The sequence below is a fragment of the Hyaena hyaena genome, unplaced genomic scaffold (genome assembly GCF_003009895.1).
Source record: "Hyaena hyaena isolate Hyena2069 unplaced genomic scaffold, ASM300989v1 scaffold_1079, whole genome shotgun sequence".
Lineage (NCBI taxonomy): Eukaryota > Metazoa > Chordata > Mammalia > Carnivora > Hyaenidae > Hyaena > Hyaena hyaena.
This window is the reverse complement of record NW_024081701.1, coordinates 47,175-65,912: the sequence shown is the minus strand read 5'-3', so window position 1 is coordinate 65,912 and position 18,738 is coordinate 47,175. Positions and strand designations below refer to the sequence as shown.

Genomic DNA, 18,738 nt, shown 5'->3' with positions numbered 1-18,738 from the left:
AGAATATAAGCAAAAAGAAAACAGCAAATATATGTGCATTCCATATATATTTCTGTGGTCTAATATCATATTGCCAAAACGAGATTTGAACTTATGGTCTAAGGAAATCTCTTTACAATGTTTTCTGTTATAGGACTGATAATTCCAAAATGGAACCCTGCCATACCTTAATTTTAATTTGGAATCACCAATGTTTCTCGTCATCCTGAGACACATTTATTATTTGGGAGGAATTATTTTATTTTAATTCCTCAGGGACAAAATCTATGTAGCCTTGAAACATCTTTTGGGGAAAAATTCTTTAGTCATTTTTCATATCCTTATGAAGAAAATTGATATAATCAACTTAGAAATAAAAAACTTCTAGTTGTACATAAATATTTTAGAGGTTATACTATAGTTCAATAAATAAAATATCAACAGGTATGAACTAAAAGATTCTACAAACAATGGATTAATTGAATGTGGTTATTTAGTAAAAAAATCAGAAAAGATTAAGTATAGAGCTAAGGATATCACCTGTATACTTTCATTTAGGGAAAAAATTAAAATTATAATTTTTATGCCATATCAATCATGTCTAGTTACACAAGTACACCATATCCAACAAGGAAAATAAAGGTAATTATGTCATTCTGCTGGTGCTGTGCTTAGCTAACCAGAGCAAAAAGCTAAAAATCTTCTCAGAGATAATATTTTTTTCCTGTTAATACAGTTTCAGCTATGTAGACAAGGTAAAATGTTAGGATATTTTTATGGCTTAGAAAAGTTACTCCTTTGAATCCTACCTTTTTTTTTGTCTTATTCAGTTTAGCAGAAATTAGTACAAGATATATTAAATACAGAGAATTATTTATTCTAATATAAACATGAATAATACATTTATCTCGTTATGTATTGATATTTACCACACCAGTTTTTACATTTACAACTACTTCAAAATATATTCAGAAATCATTTTTATTTTCTTGTAGAGACAGCTTTAGATTCATTACTTTGTGGGTAATATAATCTCAAGCTGTAGAAACCATTCTAAGTTTATTAAGGGGTTATTCTAGTTTCAAGTTGTTTGATAAGCTTAATGATTTTTACCCCCTTGAAGATTTGCTATAATGAGAATAAAAATGCTTAACTTGTGGTAAATAAGAACCATACTATAACAATTTTTGTGATGATCAGTTTAGCAAAGAAAGTCCGGAAGATATTTTAACCTATAGGATAGCTAAGTTTCAGCCATTCTTTAAATGATTTGAAGGACTCTTTTAGAAACATTCCAGTGAATCAATACATCTTAAAATAGGACACTTACCTCTTCACGGCAGTATAAATGTGATAGGATCAATGTTGCATATAGTGAGATTGTTAACTTATATTTTGACAACTTCATATTGCTGTTCTCATCAACTAAGATTCTTAGACCTTTCTCACTCAGAACACCCATACTTTATAGTTGGTATTTTAGGAAGTGGGTATATAACTTGACAGTCAACCCTTTTAAATATCAAGCACATCTACCAAGATTTTTGTTGATATCTGTGTTCCATGTATCTGCAATCCTCCCTTATTTTCAGGCTTCAAATATTTGCTTCTTTTACATCTATCCAGCACTCTCATAAAAAAAGTATTCTCCAAATCAAATAATCAAAGACTTCCTTTCAAGTAGCTCTTGTTCAGTTATGAATCACTATTAGTTTTATGTATTTTAATGATCAATTGTATATTTGTCAAATAGCACTGGTATGTGCCAGGCCATCTAGCACACCTACATATCATTAAAGATCCTGTGTAATTAATTATCTTTGACATCAAATATCAATATATGTATATTACTAATTTTCAGAGAATTTGAACATAACTATACATAATTCATATGAAATTCTTTTCAGTTATTCTTTCTTACTCAAGATACATTTCAGCAGTGAAGTGCAACCAGCCACCTGAATATGTATCAGTTGTCAATATACAACACAAAAATATAATTGATATTTTTAAAATTTCTAATTAGATTCTAGGTTAATAGGATATTGATGGGGGTTTTTGTTGACTAATTGGAAAATAATGTTATAATTCAATTTTAATTATTATGTGAACTTTTAAAATATATTTTATATATTTAACCTATATTCTCACTTAAATCTTATCTTTTTAAAAAAGGGAAATATGATTCATTAAAAATACTGTCAATATATTAATAAAATATTAATAAAATTAGAGCTTATTAAATATATTAAAATACATACTAACTGCACAAATACTATAACAGTCCCATGGAGGAAAAAAAAAAATATCTGTTAGCTCTTAATCAAAAATTCACCATGATTTGCATCTTAAGTTGAAGAACTATGTATTTTGTTGATTCTTTTGTAAGGAAAATTAAGTCATTGTAGACATTCATTTTAATTCCAATTAAATTTGAATTCATTTTAATTCAGTCAATTTCCTTTCTCTGAATTCCTTAAATTTTTACATGATAAAAAGTACCTATTTTTTTAATATATGAAATATAGAGCATATCTAAAGATCTGAACATATAATAACTAAAATAATTTTAGAAGTTCTAAGAAAGCAAGAATTAAAAATCACTTCTTTGAGTTCATTTATTTATGAAACATTTGTAAATCATAATTATTTTCAAATCATAAATATTTTCAAACTAAATGTGCAGAGTATTCACTTCTATAAAATATTATGGCTTAACCTTTGTTATCTGGAAGCTAATTAGGAATTCCAGAATAATCAAGTAGTTTCCAATCTCTCAGTAACAATATAAGCCTCCAATTAATACAACTTTATGAGCAATAGACAGTTTTCTTTAGATTCTGAGAATCCTTTATGAATTTATTCATACCAAATGAATCTCACATATTAGTTTTTAAAAGTAGAAAGAAAGTTTTGCCTATATCTCATACTTAATCAGTGAGTCTTTTTCAGGTGAATTCATAATATATTTTTGAACTTTGCCTCCACTTAGTATGAGTCAGAATTAAGAATAAGCAGGTCTATCTCTTTCCCCATTGCAAAATCTGTCATTGAGACACTAAAATGACTTGCTTATAAGGAAATATCTTGATAGATGCTATAAGGTGACAATGTATTCATAGTATTTGTGAGCACTTAGGGCTATGAATAAAAATTTGCCGAATGCGACTGTCTTGGATAATGTTAATGATGGATTCAGCACAGTTTAACATGTATGGGATGTACATTACTGCACATATTTTGGTTTTTCTTCTAGGTAAGGGAGCGACTGAGGGTTTCTTTAGAAAGAGTCTCTGCACTGGAAGAAGAACTAGCTGCTGCTAATCAGGAGGTAACATACCAAACTTTCTCCTCTTTTGAGGTGTAATATCACTAACATTATAGCCCTTGTGTTTCACGTCACTTTTATTAAAACTGTCACAAAAAATAAATTACATTCTGTATATGCCACTGAACAAGGTGTGTTGAAACTAGTTGCCAGAGTCATGTTTTCTGCTTTCTGGTGATTCAGATCTGTCACTTAAAGATGAAAAGAAAATTATCAAGCACTAGAGACAAAGCGGCTTAGCTTAGAAAGACTACAGTCAGAATGCCAGTCCTTTCAAAGAGTAAAACACAGCTCCAAAATTGGAAAACATGTCAGATATCCATTAAACTTAGAAAATGGTTAAGTCCTTGGAGACATAAACATACTTCCCTTAAGGTTCTTATTATTCTTATCTTTTAAAAACATCATGCCCATGTTTAGTGGCATCACTAAATCCACTTCTCTTGCTCTCATTCATACTAAGGTATTATAACCATCTCTGAGATTTAAAAAGTTTTTTTTCTTTAGAAAAATTGACTTATTTTGGTTATTAGTACACAAATAATTTGGGTCATTATATATCTATAAAAGAACACATTAACATTTGTAAAATAAATAAGCAATAATCTGTGTAGGCCACTAAAATAACCCCATCTCTTTCTCTCTATCTCTGAGAGAGAGAATACATATAAGGCTACTTATAAGGCTACTTTTTCCTCCAGAAATTTATTCCAATAAGGTAAATATTGGCATTGCTAGTTGGACATACTAAAATAATTCTACAAAATCATCTTACTTTTAAATAATTAAATATTTGGGAGGCTAATGTTATTAATTATAAGTATTGTCAAGGCATTCTTACTAAAAGAATATTTTCATTTACATTACACACACAAATACACATTTTTAAGCCATGTTAACAATTTCATGTAGAACAAATCACCCTGTTGTTTACAATAAGCTAAACCAAATAAACAAGTTTAAAGTCTGCCTTTGTTTGTTCTGGGTTTAACAATTTAAACTTTAGAAAAAATAGACTTTTAACTTCAGAGAGAATCAGTTCTATGTCAACTAAATGTTAGCAGTGTTAAAAACATAAATGGTGGCATAATAGTTAAAAAAATAATAAAGCTTTTTGGTGATCACCAGATCAGCTTAATAAACTGGATGGCTTTAAACAAACAAACAAACAAATAAAACAAAGGAAAATAAGAGATTGGTACATCTTAGTCATCATAGAGGAAAAGAACCTTTGAGCTAATGGATGATGATAAGAAGAAGTCAGTCTTTTTCTGAGAAAGAATAGGTTTTACCTATAAAGAAGGTATATGCATTCTTGTAACCTCCAGAAAGACACTATTAAATGCTTATTTATTTTGTGTTTTACCATTGCTAATTTTATTTTTCACATATGTTTAAAAGTACATTGTTTCGGGTACATCCCTCAAAATATTTTACCACTAAGGGTAAAGAAACAAACCTTTGGCAACTACTAACATAAAAGCTTTGCTTATCGTACAGTGTATAAAGCTTCTCTTTGTCATAAACAAAGGTGAGATGAGACCCCTTGGCCAAAGTATATATGCGGCAATAAAAATATCCCTCAAGTTCAAGTAAGGCTCTGAAAATTAGCTCCAGAAATGGCAACTGAATATTTCAATGAGATATGAAATGGGAGAACAACACTTGAGGGAACCAAAGTGGAGGAGAGTCTTTTGACGGTTGTCTTAAACCTTTTAGCCTTAAATTTTATTGTAGTCTCTTGTAGGCAGCATGGTCCATTTGATTCTTGTATGTAGATTAAATATATTTTAAATCATTAACTTTATTCTACAATTACTGCAGCCCTTCTGAATGCTTTTTGTTTTGTTTTAAATAATTTGTATAAGAGGAAAGTAACTGCGCGCTCATTATTAACTTCAATACATTTTCTTTTTGTTGTTGATTTTTATTAACTTCCAGTTGGCTTACCCAGAATCCCACATATCCACAGATGAGGAAAAGGATAGCAAAGTTATCTTAGTTTTCTAACAATAAATTGTTTATAAATAATTAATGATTTTAAGAGAGAATGCATGGGGAAAAACCATCTTCCACTTCATAATGAAACTTATATTTCATTATGAAAATCAAAAATAAAAGAGAGAGAGAAATCAGAAGACACCTGGAGAGTGAGTTCTTAGAACAGCAGTTGGTACATGAAATCTCTTAGAAGCAAGGCACCATATATTGATAAGAAATATTTAGAAATCTGAAAAAATAATTTTGGAAAAAAATTATACTATTGGAAGCTTTAGATAGGGGAACTAGATAAAGTTTGAATATTTGAGGAAATAATTGAAGAAAATATTTTAGAAAATAAAGGACGATTTTTTTATTAAAAAAAGAGAAGTATGTAAGAACACATCCTTAAGAACCAAACAAAAATATGTAACATACACAGAAACAATCAGGTACTAGAACACAACTCTGCATATGGCTAAAAGAGCAAAGTTTTGGGGAAAATTTCATTTGATGCTTCAGATTTTAAGTCAAAATTAAAATACACTTAAAAGTGTCACTTATAATTCAATCTATGCATTTCCTGAGTTCATATAGCAAGATTGACAAGTGAGGATACTGCATTATTAGAACCTGTTTGATTCCTGAGTTTCTGGTAGTGATAATAACCATCCAGATAGCAAGGAATTTATCGAAACTTTTTCCTGAATTATTTCAGTTCCAAAACTCAGAAGGGAAAAGTTAGAGAGCAAAGGTTAAGACTGCAAGTGATACCTTGATATATTCATACATATATATGTATCCATAGAGTCTGAGAAGATAATAGAATGGAGTTTATTCTGTCATCATTATATTATACATATATATTAGCAGAATAATACTGGAAGTTCATTACTGCTATTATTTTATAGATAAACCTAGAGAGGTTGTCTCCTAACATGTCATTCTCTCCTACTAGAAAATGTTCTTGTTTCTGAACTTGTCTTCACTATCTATTCAGGCAGTTCTGATTCCTACACTTAACTGTGGCTATAATCTACCCACACTCTTTACTCCCTTCTTTTTACATATATATTAAAACCACTGTAGTTCAGGACTTCATAAATTCTCACCTGGAATGTTACAATAGATTTTTATTTATTCTTGTCTCCTGTCCCTTTCTGCTATATAATTCTCCAAGGTTAAACATGCTAAGAAAAGCTCTAATCATAGGGATTATTTTTTATAACATATACCAGTATGTAATATATACTTACATGTAATATATATCATTAATATATTACTAACATAATGATATGCTGTATTAACATATGTTAATAATATAAGGATACATCAAGAATCTCTTCAATGGTCCTAACCTACAAATCTAGCTCTTAACTCTCACTGACTTCCCTGACTGAGTCATTAGGTCTTGTTAAAATACAGTATTCACTGTTTTTGAAATCAGCCAACATTTTCCTGCATCTTATGCTAATGACTCTCTTGGAATGCTTCCACAACCCTAATTCACACACTGAAACTATATTTCCCCATTTAAACTCAAGTTGAAACATTACCTTTTTAATGAAATATTTTAGGGGCACATGGGTGACTCAGTCGGTTGAGCGTCCGACTTCGGCTCATGTCATGATCTCACAGTTTGTGGGTTCGAGCCCTGTGTTGGGCTCTGTGCTGACAGCTAGCTCAGAGCCTGGAGACTGCTTCAGATTCTGTGTCTCCCTCTGTCTCTAACTCTCCCCTGCTCACGTTGTCTCTCTCTCTCTCTCTCAGAAATAAATAAAAACATTTAAAAAAAAAAGAAATATTTTATGATTTCTTCCCAACAATCATCACTCCTTAGTTAAAATTGCTAAAGCTTATTGCTTCAGCATATTATGACTGTTCAACAACTATTGGGGTTAATTATATATCTGTCTAAGCCTAAGTTGTTAGTTCCTTGACAAAGTGGACTGCATCTAGTTCATTGGTATTTATTGTATTCACCACAGTGATACGAACCTCATGATTAATATATATTTGTCAAATTTCATTGTATAGAGTTTGTTCAAACCAGTGTTGCCACATTGTTCCTTTGCTATGTCTTTAATATTAAAGTTAAATAACCCTAGGCATGCTCAATAAACCACAATGTATTGATTATATGGGTTAAATGAACAAGATGTTTGTCTTTCCAAATACAATTATTGAGTAACCACCAAGTGCAGAAAATTCTGCAGGAAGAATAGAAGAGAAATAAAATGATAAGTGAAACATAATACAAATTTTCATGCAATTTGCCCTCAAGTGATGAAGACAAACATTTAACATAAGTAAGATACAATGTCGTGCAAAACTAAATAAATGAAAAATAGAGGCCCATAACGCAGAGAGAAGAAGATATTTATTCTGAACTGAAGAATCATAGAAGTTCACCCTTGAAGGAAAACTATGATTTGGCTTTAAAACTGGGGAAAAGCATTTCAGGCTGAGCACAGAGTGTGGGGCAAAAAACAAACAAACCTGAAACTGGCTGTTTCAAAGGATGATGTTTTGTTGGTAAGGATTTAGGTGTGAAAAGATGTGGCAGTAGAAAGTAGGGTTGTGGGGAGGACTCAATTTCAGTGGTCCCTGAATGCTATACTCAAAGTGTGGAATTCATACTTTATGAAATGAGAAAGTGTTGAAAGCTTTGTTTTGATTTACTTTTTGTTTTGTTTTGGTAAAGTGAAAACCACTGAGAGTATGTTCCTTTTATATTTTTATTTTTTGTAAAGTGTTAAGTTAGAGTGGAGTAGAGCTCAAAAGTTGCCATGATTGGCATGGCTGGCTGATGTAATTATCTGCTATGTGATTTTGATCATGACATCTCAATTCCACAAAGATTGAGTGGGCATCTTCTGTTTGCCAGGCAATGAATTAAGAACTAGGTATCAATATATTAATAAGACTCAGACATTGATAAATCAGTAGTTCTCTCAAATATGGGAAATAGACATGTTACAAAGAAATTATAGTGGCAAGTTATTATTTATGAGTATGGAGTTTTAGTTTGGAAATGTGAAAAAAGTTCTGAAGATGGATGGTGGTATAGCAATGGCATAACAATGTAATTATACTTAATGTCACTACACTTTACACTTAAAAATGGTTAAAATGATAAATTCTATGTTACTACAGCTTACTACAATAAGAAATTAATTATAATTCGATATGACCAATGTGAAAATGAGAGTAAGTACAAAGTTTTGTAATATTCCAGAACAGAGTAAGCAACTGGATGGGCATAAAGGAGGAAAAGCAGATGTGTTATAAAGGTTTTCCTCGAGAAATTTTGCCATTTGCAACAACATGGATGAATCTTGAGGCACTGCACTAAGTGAAACAAGTCAGACAAAGAAATACTGTATGACCTTACTTATATATGTAGAATCAAAGATGTCAAACTCATAGAAATAGCGTAGATTGGTGGTTGCCCAGGCTGGAGGGGGAGGGAGAAATGGGGAGAGGTTTGTCAAGTATACAAACTTTCAGTTATAAGGAATAAGATTAGGGGATCTAATGTACACCATGGTGACTATAGTTAATGATACTGTATTGTATACTTAAAATTTGCTGGGACAGGAGATGTTAAATGTTTTCGCCACCAACAACTAAAAAATGGTAATTATGTGAGGTGATGGATGTATCAACTAAACTTAGTGTAGTAAACATCCCAAAATAGGTACATGTATCAAATTACTGCTTTGTATACCTTAAACTTACACAATGTTGTTTGTCAATTATATCTCACTAAAAGATGGAAAAATATTTTAAAATCTTCCTAGAGGGAAAAAGAAATTACCTAGAATTTGAAGGGTGACTTTAAAGAGCTTACCGGATGGACTTGGAGGAGAATAAGGGAAGCAGCAGGAGGAAGGATGGGGATGAGGCTGCAGAAAATAGGCATAGCTGGGTAGGGATGGCTGGAGCCTGGACTTCCTTTATAGACAACAGTGAGCCAAAGAAGACTTATCAAGGAGGGAAGAAATGTGATCAGATTTTCAATTTTGCAAACCATTGCTACCTCCAAAAATTAAAGGTAAAAAATATATGATAACCAAAGTACCATGTTTATAGTTCAGATTTTGAAAAATCACTATGATTTTTTGAAAGAAACAAGAGACTAGTGTCAGAAAATATTGAACTGTGTAGAATAGAGGTATTACCAAGTCTGGCAATTTTTATATTCTTTTAGTAATGGAAAATAATATAAATGAAAGAATCAAAGCAATACTGTAAATAAATATATATACATAATAAAAATTTGCTGTCATTTTATGCCTCCTTGAATAGCCACACTTAGGTAGATTGTATTGTTAATGTTGAATACATTTTCCAGGCCATTGTCCTAAAATAGTGAATTCAGGTTATTTAGACACAGAAAATACAATAAAGCCTTTATTCCTTGCAGAATATTTTTGTTACTGCTTAAAATTGGAAAACCACACACACAAAAAATGTACAATAAAGGAAAGTGCAAAGAAGAACAAATAGATTACTTCCTAACAATGTGCTCTCTTTTAGCAGAAGCCCATGTACTATTAAAATTATTTAATTAAATGAGACAAATGGATTATTTAGAAGCTACAGTAAAAACTCAATTGACAGACTAATTTTCGCTATAGGTGTGCTTATTTTAAAAGCTTTTCTGCATGATTGCATTATACATAAAAAGAACTGGCATGTTGAATTGTAGGCTGAACTACATATTTTTTTTATATTGCTTTCATTCGGTGTTTGTTTGTTCCAAGCAGTGAATTTACCAACTTTCAATTAGAATTTTCCTAAGGAAATTAGCATTTCATTTCACTTCATCTATAACCAGCCTTATCCTGGGAGTGTGATTTCCTAAGGAAAAATTAAAGAACTTTCATGGACAAATCAAGTATTTGCATTCAGAATTTTGGATGAGAATGGTGAGAGGAGCTAGAGGTAGCAAGCTCACATTTGGGGAACTTATAGGACCATGGACTGTGGCCATTGCTTTAAGTACATTACACCATTAATTCATCAAAGTGATGCATTGTGTTGGGATGAGAACCAGTACTCTGTGGATCCATGGAAATGAATGGAAACAGTGCATAGATGCAGGCAAAGGTAAAACCTACCTAAAAAGCAAATAAAAGTCTGGGAAGAAGCAATGAGAGATGTGAGACTCAGTTGAGTCAAGAATTAATGAAGCATGGGGCGCCTGGGTGGCTTAGTCGGTTAAGCGTCCGACTTTCGCTTGGGTCATGATCTCGCGGTTCGTGGGTTCGAGCCCCGCGTCGGGCTCTGTGCTGACTGCCAGCACAGAGCCTGGAGCCTGCTTCAGTCTGTGACTCCCTCTCTCTCTGACCCTCCCCTGCTCACGCTGTCTCTCTCTCTCTCTCTCTCTCCTAGAAATAAATAAAACATTAAAAAAAAAAAAAAAAGAATTAATGAAGCAAAAGAAGGGCACCTGGGTGGCTCAGCTGGTTGGCGTCGACTTCAGTTCAGGTCATGATTTCGCAGTCTGTGAGTTTGAGACCAGTGTCAGGCTCTGTGCTGACAGCTCAGAGCATGAGGCCTGTTTCAGATTCTGTCTGCCTCTCTCTCTGCCCCTCCCCTGCTCACTCTCTGTCTCTCAAAAATAAATAAGCATTAATTTTTTTAAATGAAGCAAAAAAGGTAGAAAAAGAAAGAGGGGCTCCTGGGTGGCTTAGTCAGTTAAGCGTCCGACTTTCGCTTAGGTCATGATCTCGCGGTTCGTGGGTTCGAGCCCCGCGTCGGGCTTTGTGCTGACTGCCAGCTCAGAGCCTGGAGCCAATTTCAGAGTCTGTATCTCCCTCTCTCTCTGACCCTCCCCTGCTCACGCTCTCTCTCTCTCTCTCCTAGAAATAAATAAAAAATATATATTTAAAAAAAAAAGAAAAAGAGAGAATGAGTTTTAAGTGTGAAGATTGGAGATGGCCAACAGTGTCAAATGTCTCATGAAGACATAAAAGATTATGTCTAATATGAGGTGATGAGATTTACAATTAGGTCTCTGGAAATGTTTGCAAAGACAGTTTCAAGAAAATGAAATGGAAGGAGAATAGCTGTAATGGGAAGAATTTATGAGTTAATTAGAAGTTTAGAAATGGAGATAGTGAGTAATATTCTTTTGAGAAGTTTGGCAAAGAAGGAGAGAGGAAGCTAAAAGCTGAAAAGGTGGGCAATATTGAGAGATAGCCTATTTAAAATGCTTTCAGCCAAGGAAGAAACAAAAGAGAAGTGATTTTTGATGGGCACCCATAGTAGAAGATGGGCATGGTTTCAAGATCAGTTATAGGTAGTAGAACTCTTTCCGGAGAATGGAATATGTAATGTAGAGATGAATGAGGAGTTTGACTTGGAGGGAAAAGAAAACCTAGGCTTTTATCAGAGATATTTTTCCCAAGGAAATAAGGATTCTCTGCTAAGGGAGGTGGGAACAGAAATACTTTTTATGAGCTTAAGTAAAATGAAAATAAGACAATGTAGAATATGGCAAGAAGCCAGGAAGACTAAATAAGGAATGGGCACCTAGCTGGCTCAGTTGGTTAAGTCTCTGACTCTTCATTTTGGCTCAGGTCATGATTTCATATTTGGTGAGATTGAGCCTTGTCTTGGGCTCCGGCTGACAGCACAGAGCCTGCTTGAGTTTCTCTCTTTCCCTGTCTCTCTGTCCCTCCCCGACTCGCACTCTCACGTACTCTCTCTCTCTCTGTCTCTCTGTCTCTCTCAAGTAAATAAATAAACATCTTTTTTAAAAAAGACTAAACAAGGAAAATCTCTCAGAGGAGATTCTCAGATTCTCATTGAGTTCCCCAGTGAACTAAAAATTGTTGCTTTCCACAACACTTACCAACTGAAACAACATGGATTCTACCATAATGTTTCTGTATGTAAATGTATGAAGTTTTATTATTCATCACAGTTTGAAAGGAAGAAATAGGAATATGAAATTGAAATTGTTTCAGATGACTTTGACCACTTTGAATAAATCTAGAAGTGAAATGTTTTTCTAAAACTCGACAGGGGTAAAAATCAGGAAGCATCTAAAATCCACAAGCAACTTAGCTATATTTAAATAGTTGGAAAGAAATTTTGTAGCTGAAGATGATCCAAAAAATGTAGAAAGTGAGAGAGCTTTAGTAAAGAAATTTGCTTTGGGGGAACTGATAGCAATACTCGTCTAAACTTATGTGATCATTTGTTTGCAGACTTAATGAAATGACCAAGCTGCCAAATTAAAGCTGCCATTTCTATGAGTGGAAAGCTTCAGATGTAGAACTAAGAGATGACTGTAAAAGTTTTGAGTTATTTCAGAATCATAAAACTGATCATTATTTATCTTGATAGATTCTGCCAACTACTGTTTTTTTGGTTCTTTTCATTGTCTTTCCCAGTTCCATGAGATGAAAGTCTATTACTGTCTTTATAAAAATGATTAATCTTACAACAGCCTTCTAATTTCCTGCATGTTTATGTACTCCAGGTAGCCTAATTTGGCTGATTAGCTTATTTCCATCATTAGTAAATGGATGAAACTATTTTCATCATTAGTAAATTCAGTGACCAATTTTGAATTAACATTCTCAGAGAAAGTCAAATACAAGTTTTTTTCTGTATTTTATTAGCATTTGAAGCAAGTCATCATGGCTAAACATACCTGAAAATATTATTTGTTTAATGACAACAACATTTGCATAAAGTAATGACATCTTGCAGCACCCAACTTCTGTCCCTTGAAGACAATGTGAAACTCTCTGATGTGACATTTTTAGCTTGCCTTCAAACTATTACTACTTTCTGATAGACTCACTTATTGGAAAGTTATACTTATTGGAAAGTAGGACTTGTATCACTTTGGGTTAGAAAATTGTGTCGTTCTTAATTGATTTTATTTCATGGAATAGTTTAATAATAGTTGAATGATGCCCTTTTTTGTTTTACAATGGTAAACTCAGCATTGTCAAACCAGTAGTTATTCACAAAGACCTACAATTGCTTATTATGCTTCTAGATTATCCTTCATGATGATACTGTATTGTAAAGATAAGTGTAAATACTGTAAATTGCTCATGTTATTATCATCAATAGAAAAATGTCTTCTTTGCTGTTGATAATTGTACTGTTCAACACAAAGAATCTTTCCCAAATAAAAGGAAATCAAGATGTCTTATGACAACATATGTTAAAATGCAGCAATGAAAAGAACTAAAGAAATTGCTGTTTGCTACCCCCCTCTTTTTACTATTTCCAAGACCTGTGTGAGGCAATTATTTAAAATATAGGTTAAAGTTGTCTCCTGTTGTGTATGAAACATTTGAAGTCTGTTTGCCAATCATTTTGACTCTTTTTCCTGTTTCAGTTAGAACCTTTCCTTGATGAAAGCATAGAATTTGTTTTTCTTGTTATATTAGGGTTGGCTTTTTTGTCTTTCCATATGGAGATTATGAACTTTTTAAAAATCTTTTTATTAATAGCAAGATCATACTTGATATTAATACTTGGTCATAAGCATCATAAATTGACCAATTTTATTTTACTCATATGTTTACTAAGGCATTCTTATTAATTTTAAAGCTGACAAATTTGAGAAAGATTGCTTATCTTTTAAAAAATGTAAAAGGAATACTGAAATTTAGTGGGAGACAAGGTAGAGAGGGAGAAAAAGACTCCAACTGAGGCTTAGAACATTACTTTCTAATTTCGTAACTCCTGGTGATTTATATACTCTCTCTGCAGCTCAGTTTTCTTATCTGTGAAATCAAATACTAATATATTTGCAATCGCTGTATCTTTCAAATAAGGCATGATATTTGGATGAGATTATATACGAGGGAGTACTTGGTAAACTTAAAGGACTAAACTTGTATTGCTATTCCAAGGCTCAGAAGGCTGATATCAGCTACTTATTAGTTGAGGAGATGAAAACTATTTTGTTGACAATTTGAACTTGATGATAAACAAAATAACAGTACTTTCTTTCATACCCAGGACTAAATCTCCTTTTCTTGAATAAATAAACATTTATTCATAGGATGATTGTGTAGCACAAAATGCATTTTAAAACTTGCTTTGCAATTCACTTGTTGATGCAGTTGATAAAAACAACAGCAGTCTACAGTTTTTTTGAGAGATGATTGTGTGCCTGGCACTATGCTAAGCACTATATATCTCCCCAAACACATGTACACATTTTTCAGTTAATCATCCCAATTAATTTATGAGAGAAGTAGAAATATTACTAGCATTTTGCAAAGGAGGAAAGTGAGACTTAGATAAATTAAGTGAATTGTTTTGAGTGTTATCACTAGTCAGCAGGAATCCAGAGCCAGGATATCTGACTCTAAATTTGAGTGTTTTACAGTAGCCACTAGGCTACATGGCCTTTCTCTCATTAACAAAATGTCTTTATGTATGAAAACTGTATTTTTATTTTTTTTAAATGTTTTATTTATTTCTAGGAGAGAGAGAGAGAGACAGCATGAGCAGGGGAGGGTCAGAGAGAGAGGGAGTCAGAGACTGAAACAGGCTCCAGGCTGTGAGCTGGCAGTCAGCACAGAGCCCGACGCGAGGCTCGAACCCACGAACCGCGAGATCATGACCCAAGCGAAAGTCGGATGCTTAACCAACTAAGCCACCCAGGCGCCCCAAAAACTGTATTTTTAAATAAACAGTTTGCGTTCTACCAGTAACTTAACTTCATCATGATATCTTCATGTTTGTTATATTCTTATGGATGATTTCAAGATTCATAGTTTCATTATATTTACAGAGATAAAGTGAGGTGTTAACGTACTTGATAAAACGTATATTAAATCAACTAGTTAAATTAGTCAACTTTTAACTGTGGAATATTTGGTTGAAATTAAAAATTAACTTTATAGAAAACATTTAAACATCTAGATATTTGCAGTAATTTGGATAAATAACATTCCTGGATTTTGAACTTTGCATCGAAGTGTTTTTCTTGGTGTAGACTTCAGTGACTTTGACTAGTGTCCTGAGGCATGGCAATGTTTTGTTGGCCCATATGTTTTCAATGCAGAAAATGTGAGACCTCAAATTATATTAAAGAATTTTGGAGGGTTTTTATAGCACTTCTTTATTCTCATTTCATTTTTGTCAGGGAAGAACAAAAAATTTTAAATGTTGAGAAATTTGGAAGTTTCAAATAAGTGAACTTTGAAACATTAAAAGGAAATGGATGGGGGTGCCTGGGTGGCTTAGTGGGTTAAGCTTCAGACTCTTGGTTTCAGCTGAGGTCATGATTTCATGGTTTCATGAGTTCTAGCCCCACATCGGGCTCTGAACTGTCAGTGCAGAGCCTCCTCGGGATTCTCTGTCTCCCCCTCTCTCTGACCCTCCCCAACTCACACTGTCTGTCTCCTCAAAATAAATAAATAAACTTAAAAAATGTATTTTAAAAGGAAAGAAAGGAAATGGATGGGCAAAAAAGATGTATGAATTGCTTTAATTTCTTTTTTTTTTGTTTGTAATAAGTAATTTGTTCATGATTTTACTTTTTTAAAATGTAATCACAGAAAACATCACAAATTTGATCAGCTAGCATTTACCATATGCTCTTTGTCTCTATTTGGGCTGCTATTACACACACTGGATGACTTAAACAACAAACATCATTTCTCATAGTTCTGGAAGCTAAGGAATCCAAAGTCAAGGTGCTGGCAAATTTGGTGCCTAGTGAGAGGCCACTCTTGGTTCAAAGATGGCTGTCTTCTCACTGTGTATTCACATGGCTGGATGGGCAAGAGAGCTCTCTGGGTTCTCTTTAACTTTTTAAATGTTTATTTTTGAGAGAAAGAAACAGAGCACAAGTGAGGGAGAGGCAGAGAGAGGGGAGACACAGAATCCGAAGCAGGCTCCAGGCTTTGAGCTGTCAGCACAGAGCCCAGCAGGGACTTGAACTCATGAACCACAAGATCATGACCTGAGCTGAAGTCAGACAGAGAGGCCCCTCTGAGTTCTCTTTTATAATGGCACTAATCCCAATCATAAAGGCTGGTCTCTCATTAACTTATCACCCTCACAGGCCTCACCTCCTAATACCATCACACATGGGAATGGGGAGAAGTGATTTCAGCATATGAATTTTGAGGGGAAACAAATGTTTAGAACAGCACTGAGCCAAACTGCAAAGTTCTTAGGTTTGGTCCCCCACAAGACTGGCCTCACTTCTGACCCTAACTGCAAGTTCAAGGGGTTTGAGAATCCACACTCAGATTCAGTAATTCACTAGAAAGACTCATAGAACTCACTGAGAGTTGTTACACTTACAGTATGTTTTATTACAGGGAAGGTATATAGATCAAAATCAGCCAAGGAAAGAAATGAATAGGGCAAAGTCTAGGAGGGCTTCAGAGGCTAAGCTTCCATTGTTCTCAGGATGCCATTACATTCCTAGAATTGGTGCATAACAATACGTACAGAGAGCGCTACCTACTGGTAGTAGGATTTCCATACGAGGCCTCCAAGTCAAGATGCAGAACCTTCTATATCATGTGATTAGTCTTTCTGGCATAAATGGCCCCCAACTTAAGACTACTGTATGTATGTCCCATCTTAGGAACTACTGTGTCCAGACCTTGCCCTAAACAAAGACATTCCTAGAAGGCATGGCATAGATCACCTCCTAAAAGCTGAGGGCTAGGCCAAAATCTTTATTATAGAACAATAAATTATCTTAACTTTCTATCTTAATTGATGATTTTTACAAACACTAAGTGCTGATAATATTTCCTTATTTAGTAGCATGTTGGTAAAGCAAGTCTGTTATTTTTCACCCAGAAAACACTACTAGTGGGACATAAGGAGGATAGTAACTTATAAGTAGGATCAGAATATGTGTTGAGAAAGTTTTGTAACAGAAAAAACATGAGAGAGGGAGAGAGGGAAAAATGTAGTCTTTTAAGAGAAAATTGCAAAACAGATTATAGTGTCATTAGAAATATTTTGGGACACCTACTGTTTTTGGAGTAATTAGGCTGAACCAAACAGTAAAGTGGTGCTTTCTTTTTACTCTCTTCAGGCAGATTCAGTCACTTACCTCTCCTCTCTACAGGTTTATGGATCCCCACATCATTAGATAACTGCTATTAACAGTGAAAATTTATTGAGATCTTGTTATTGCCTCAACACCTTACAACCGTTTTAAAGATGCAGAAATATGATCCTTTTAAAGCTTGAAGTAACTCACCTGAAATATACAACTAGTAAATTACTGAGCCACTACCCTTTTTTGGGGGGAGGGGTCCATTCATTTCTTCAAATCCTTACTTTTTAAAACTCTTCATAAGGTTGGCTGATTTCCAGAAGTGTAGCTATTATCTATCCAAATAATTATATGGATTTGTACCCTCACAAATGTTTCTGTAAGCTTTTGTACACTGAATAAAATAAGTTAATACTATAGTATTAGAAGAAAAGGAGTCTGCTGAAACTCTGGTCCTTTTTTAAAAGTCAATTATTTCCGATATATAGGATTCTGTCAACAAAAAGGATAAATAAATGGAGAGGAAATAGACAATAGTTGATAGTTCTCAACCAACATCACTTATAAAGCATTTGAAATATATAAATGTTATCTAGAAATTCTTATCCATTATTAGCATGAGACCTGGCTATCTTCACTTTAAAAGGAAAAAGTGTTATAATTGATTCTGATGTTAGCCTATGATTAGAACTAGAGCAAGGATATAGTAGAGAAAAATCGTGGGTTTTGAAGCAAACAGACATGGGTTTGACCTTCTAGCCTGCCATTTATAAGCTATATGATTTTACATGAGTCAATTAACATATTTTAATGGATATTTATGTTTAAGAGAAAGACAGAGACAGACTGTGAGCAGGGGAGAGGCAGAAAGAGAGAGAGAGGGAGACACAGGATCTGAAGCAGGCTCTAGGCTCTGAGCTGTCAGCACAGAGCCCAATGCATGGCTCAAAGTCATGAGCTATGAGATCATGATGTTATGCCCGAATCGTGAGTCCCCAGAGACCTCCAAGGAGCCAGCACCGATACAAGAACAAAAGGGTGCTTATTACAAGCTCGAGCAGGGGCTCACCTGTCTACCGTCACAGTGGCAGCAAAGTGAAGCCCCGAAGAGTGGCAAGCAGGGTTTTTATGGGGGAAGGGCGGGGGTGTTACTGTGCACACGTTGTACGTTTTGCATCATTACATAAGCACCAATCATAATTGTACAATACCCACAGTATCAGCATAGTAACAGTTTTGACCATTCAGTATCTGTCAGGCGTCCGTTACATTTGGCGGGACCCAATCTTGACCTTTGAGAGTCTTTTAAAATGACCAATTATGAGGTGGGCTCAGAGAATCTATGTGGGGCTTCTGCAAGTGGTGATTGATTGGCAAGTTTGTGCAAAGTAACTACCTGGAGTTCCCAGCCCTGACTCTTCTCCAAGAC

At 34.0% G+C, this 18,738-nt stretch overlaps 1 protein-coding gene across 1 annotated transcript in view; it reads left to right on the top strand.

Moving 5' to 3' along the window:
• The window catches only part of LOC120223926 (liprin-alpha-2-like), a gene marked incomplete at its 3' end in the record, with an annotated part of 359,204 nt that overhangs the window by 295,586 nt on the left and 44,880 nt on the right, over window positions 1-18,738 (top strand). The window contains exon 7 of the mRNA XM_039222153.1: window positions 3,236-3,310. Within this exon, the coding sequence (XP_039078084.1) occupies window positions 3,236-3,310 (75 nt within the window). The remainder of the gene's footprint in view (window positions 1-3,235; window positions 3,311-18,738) is intronic.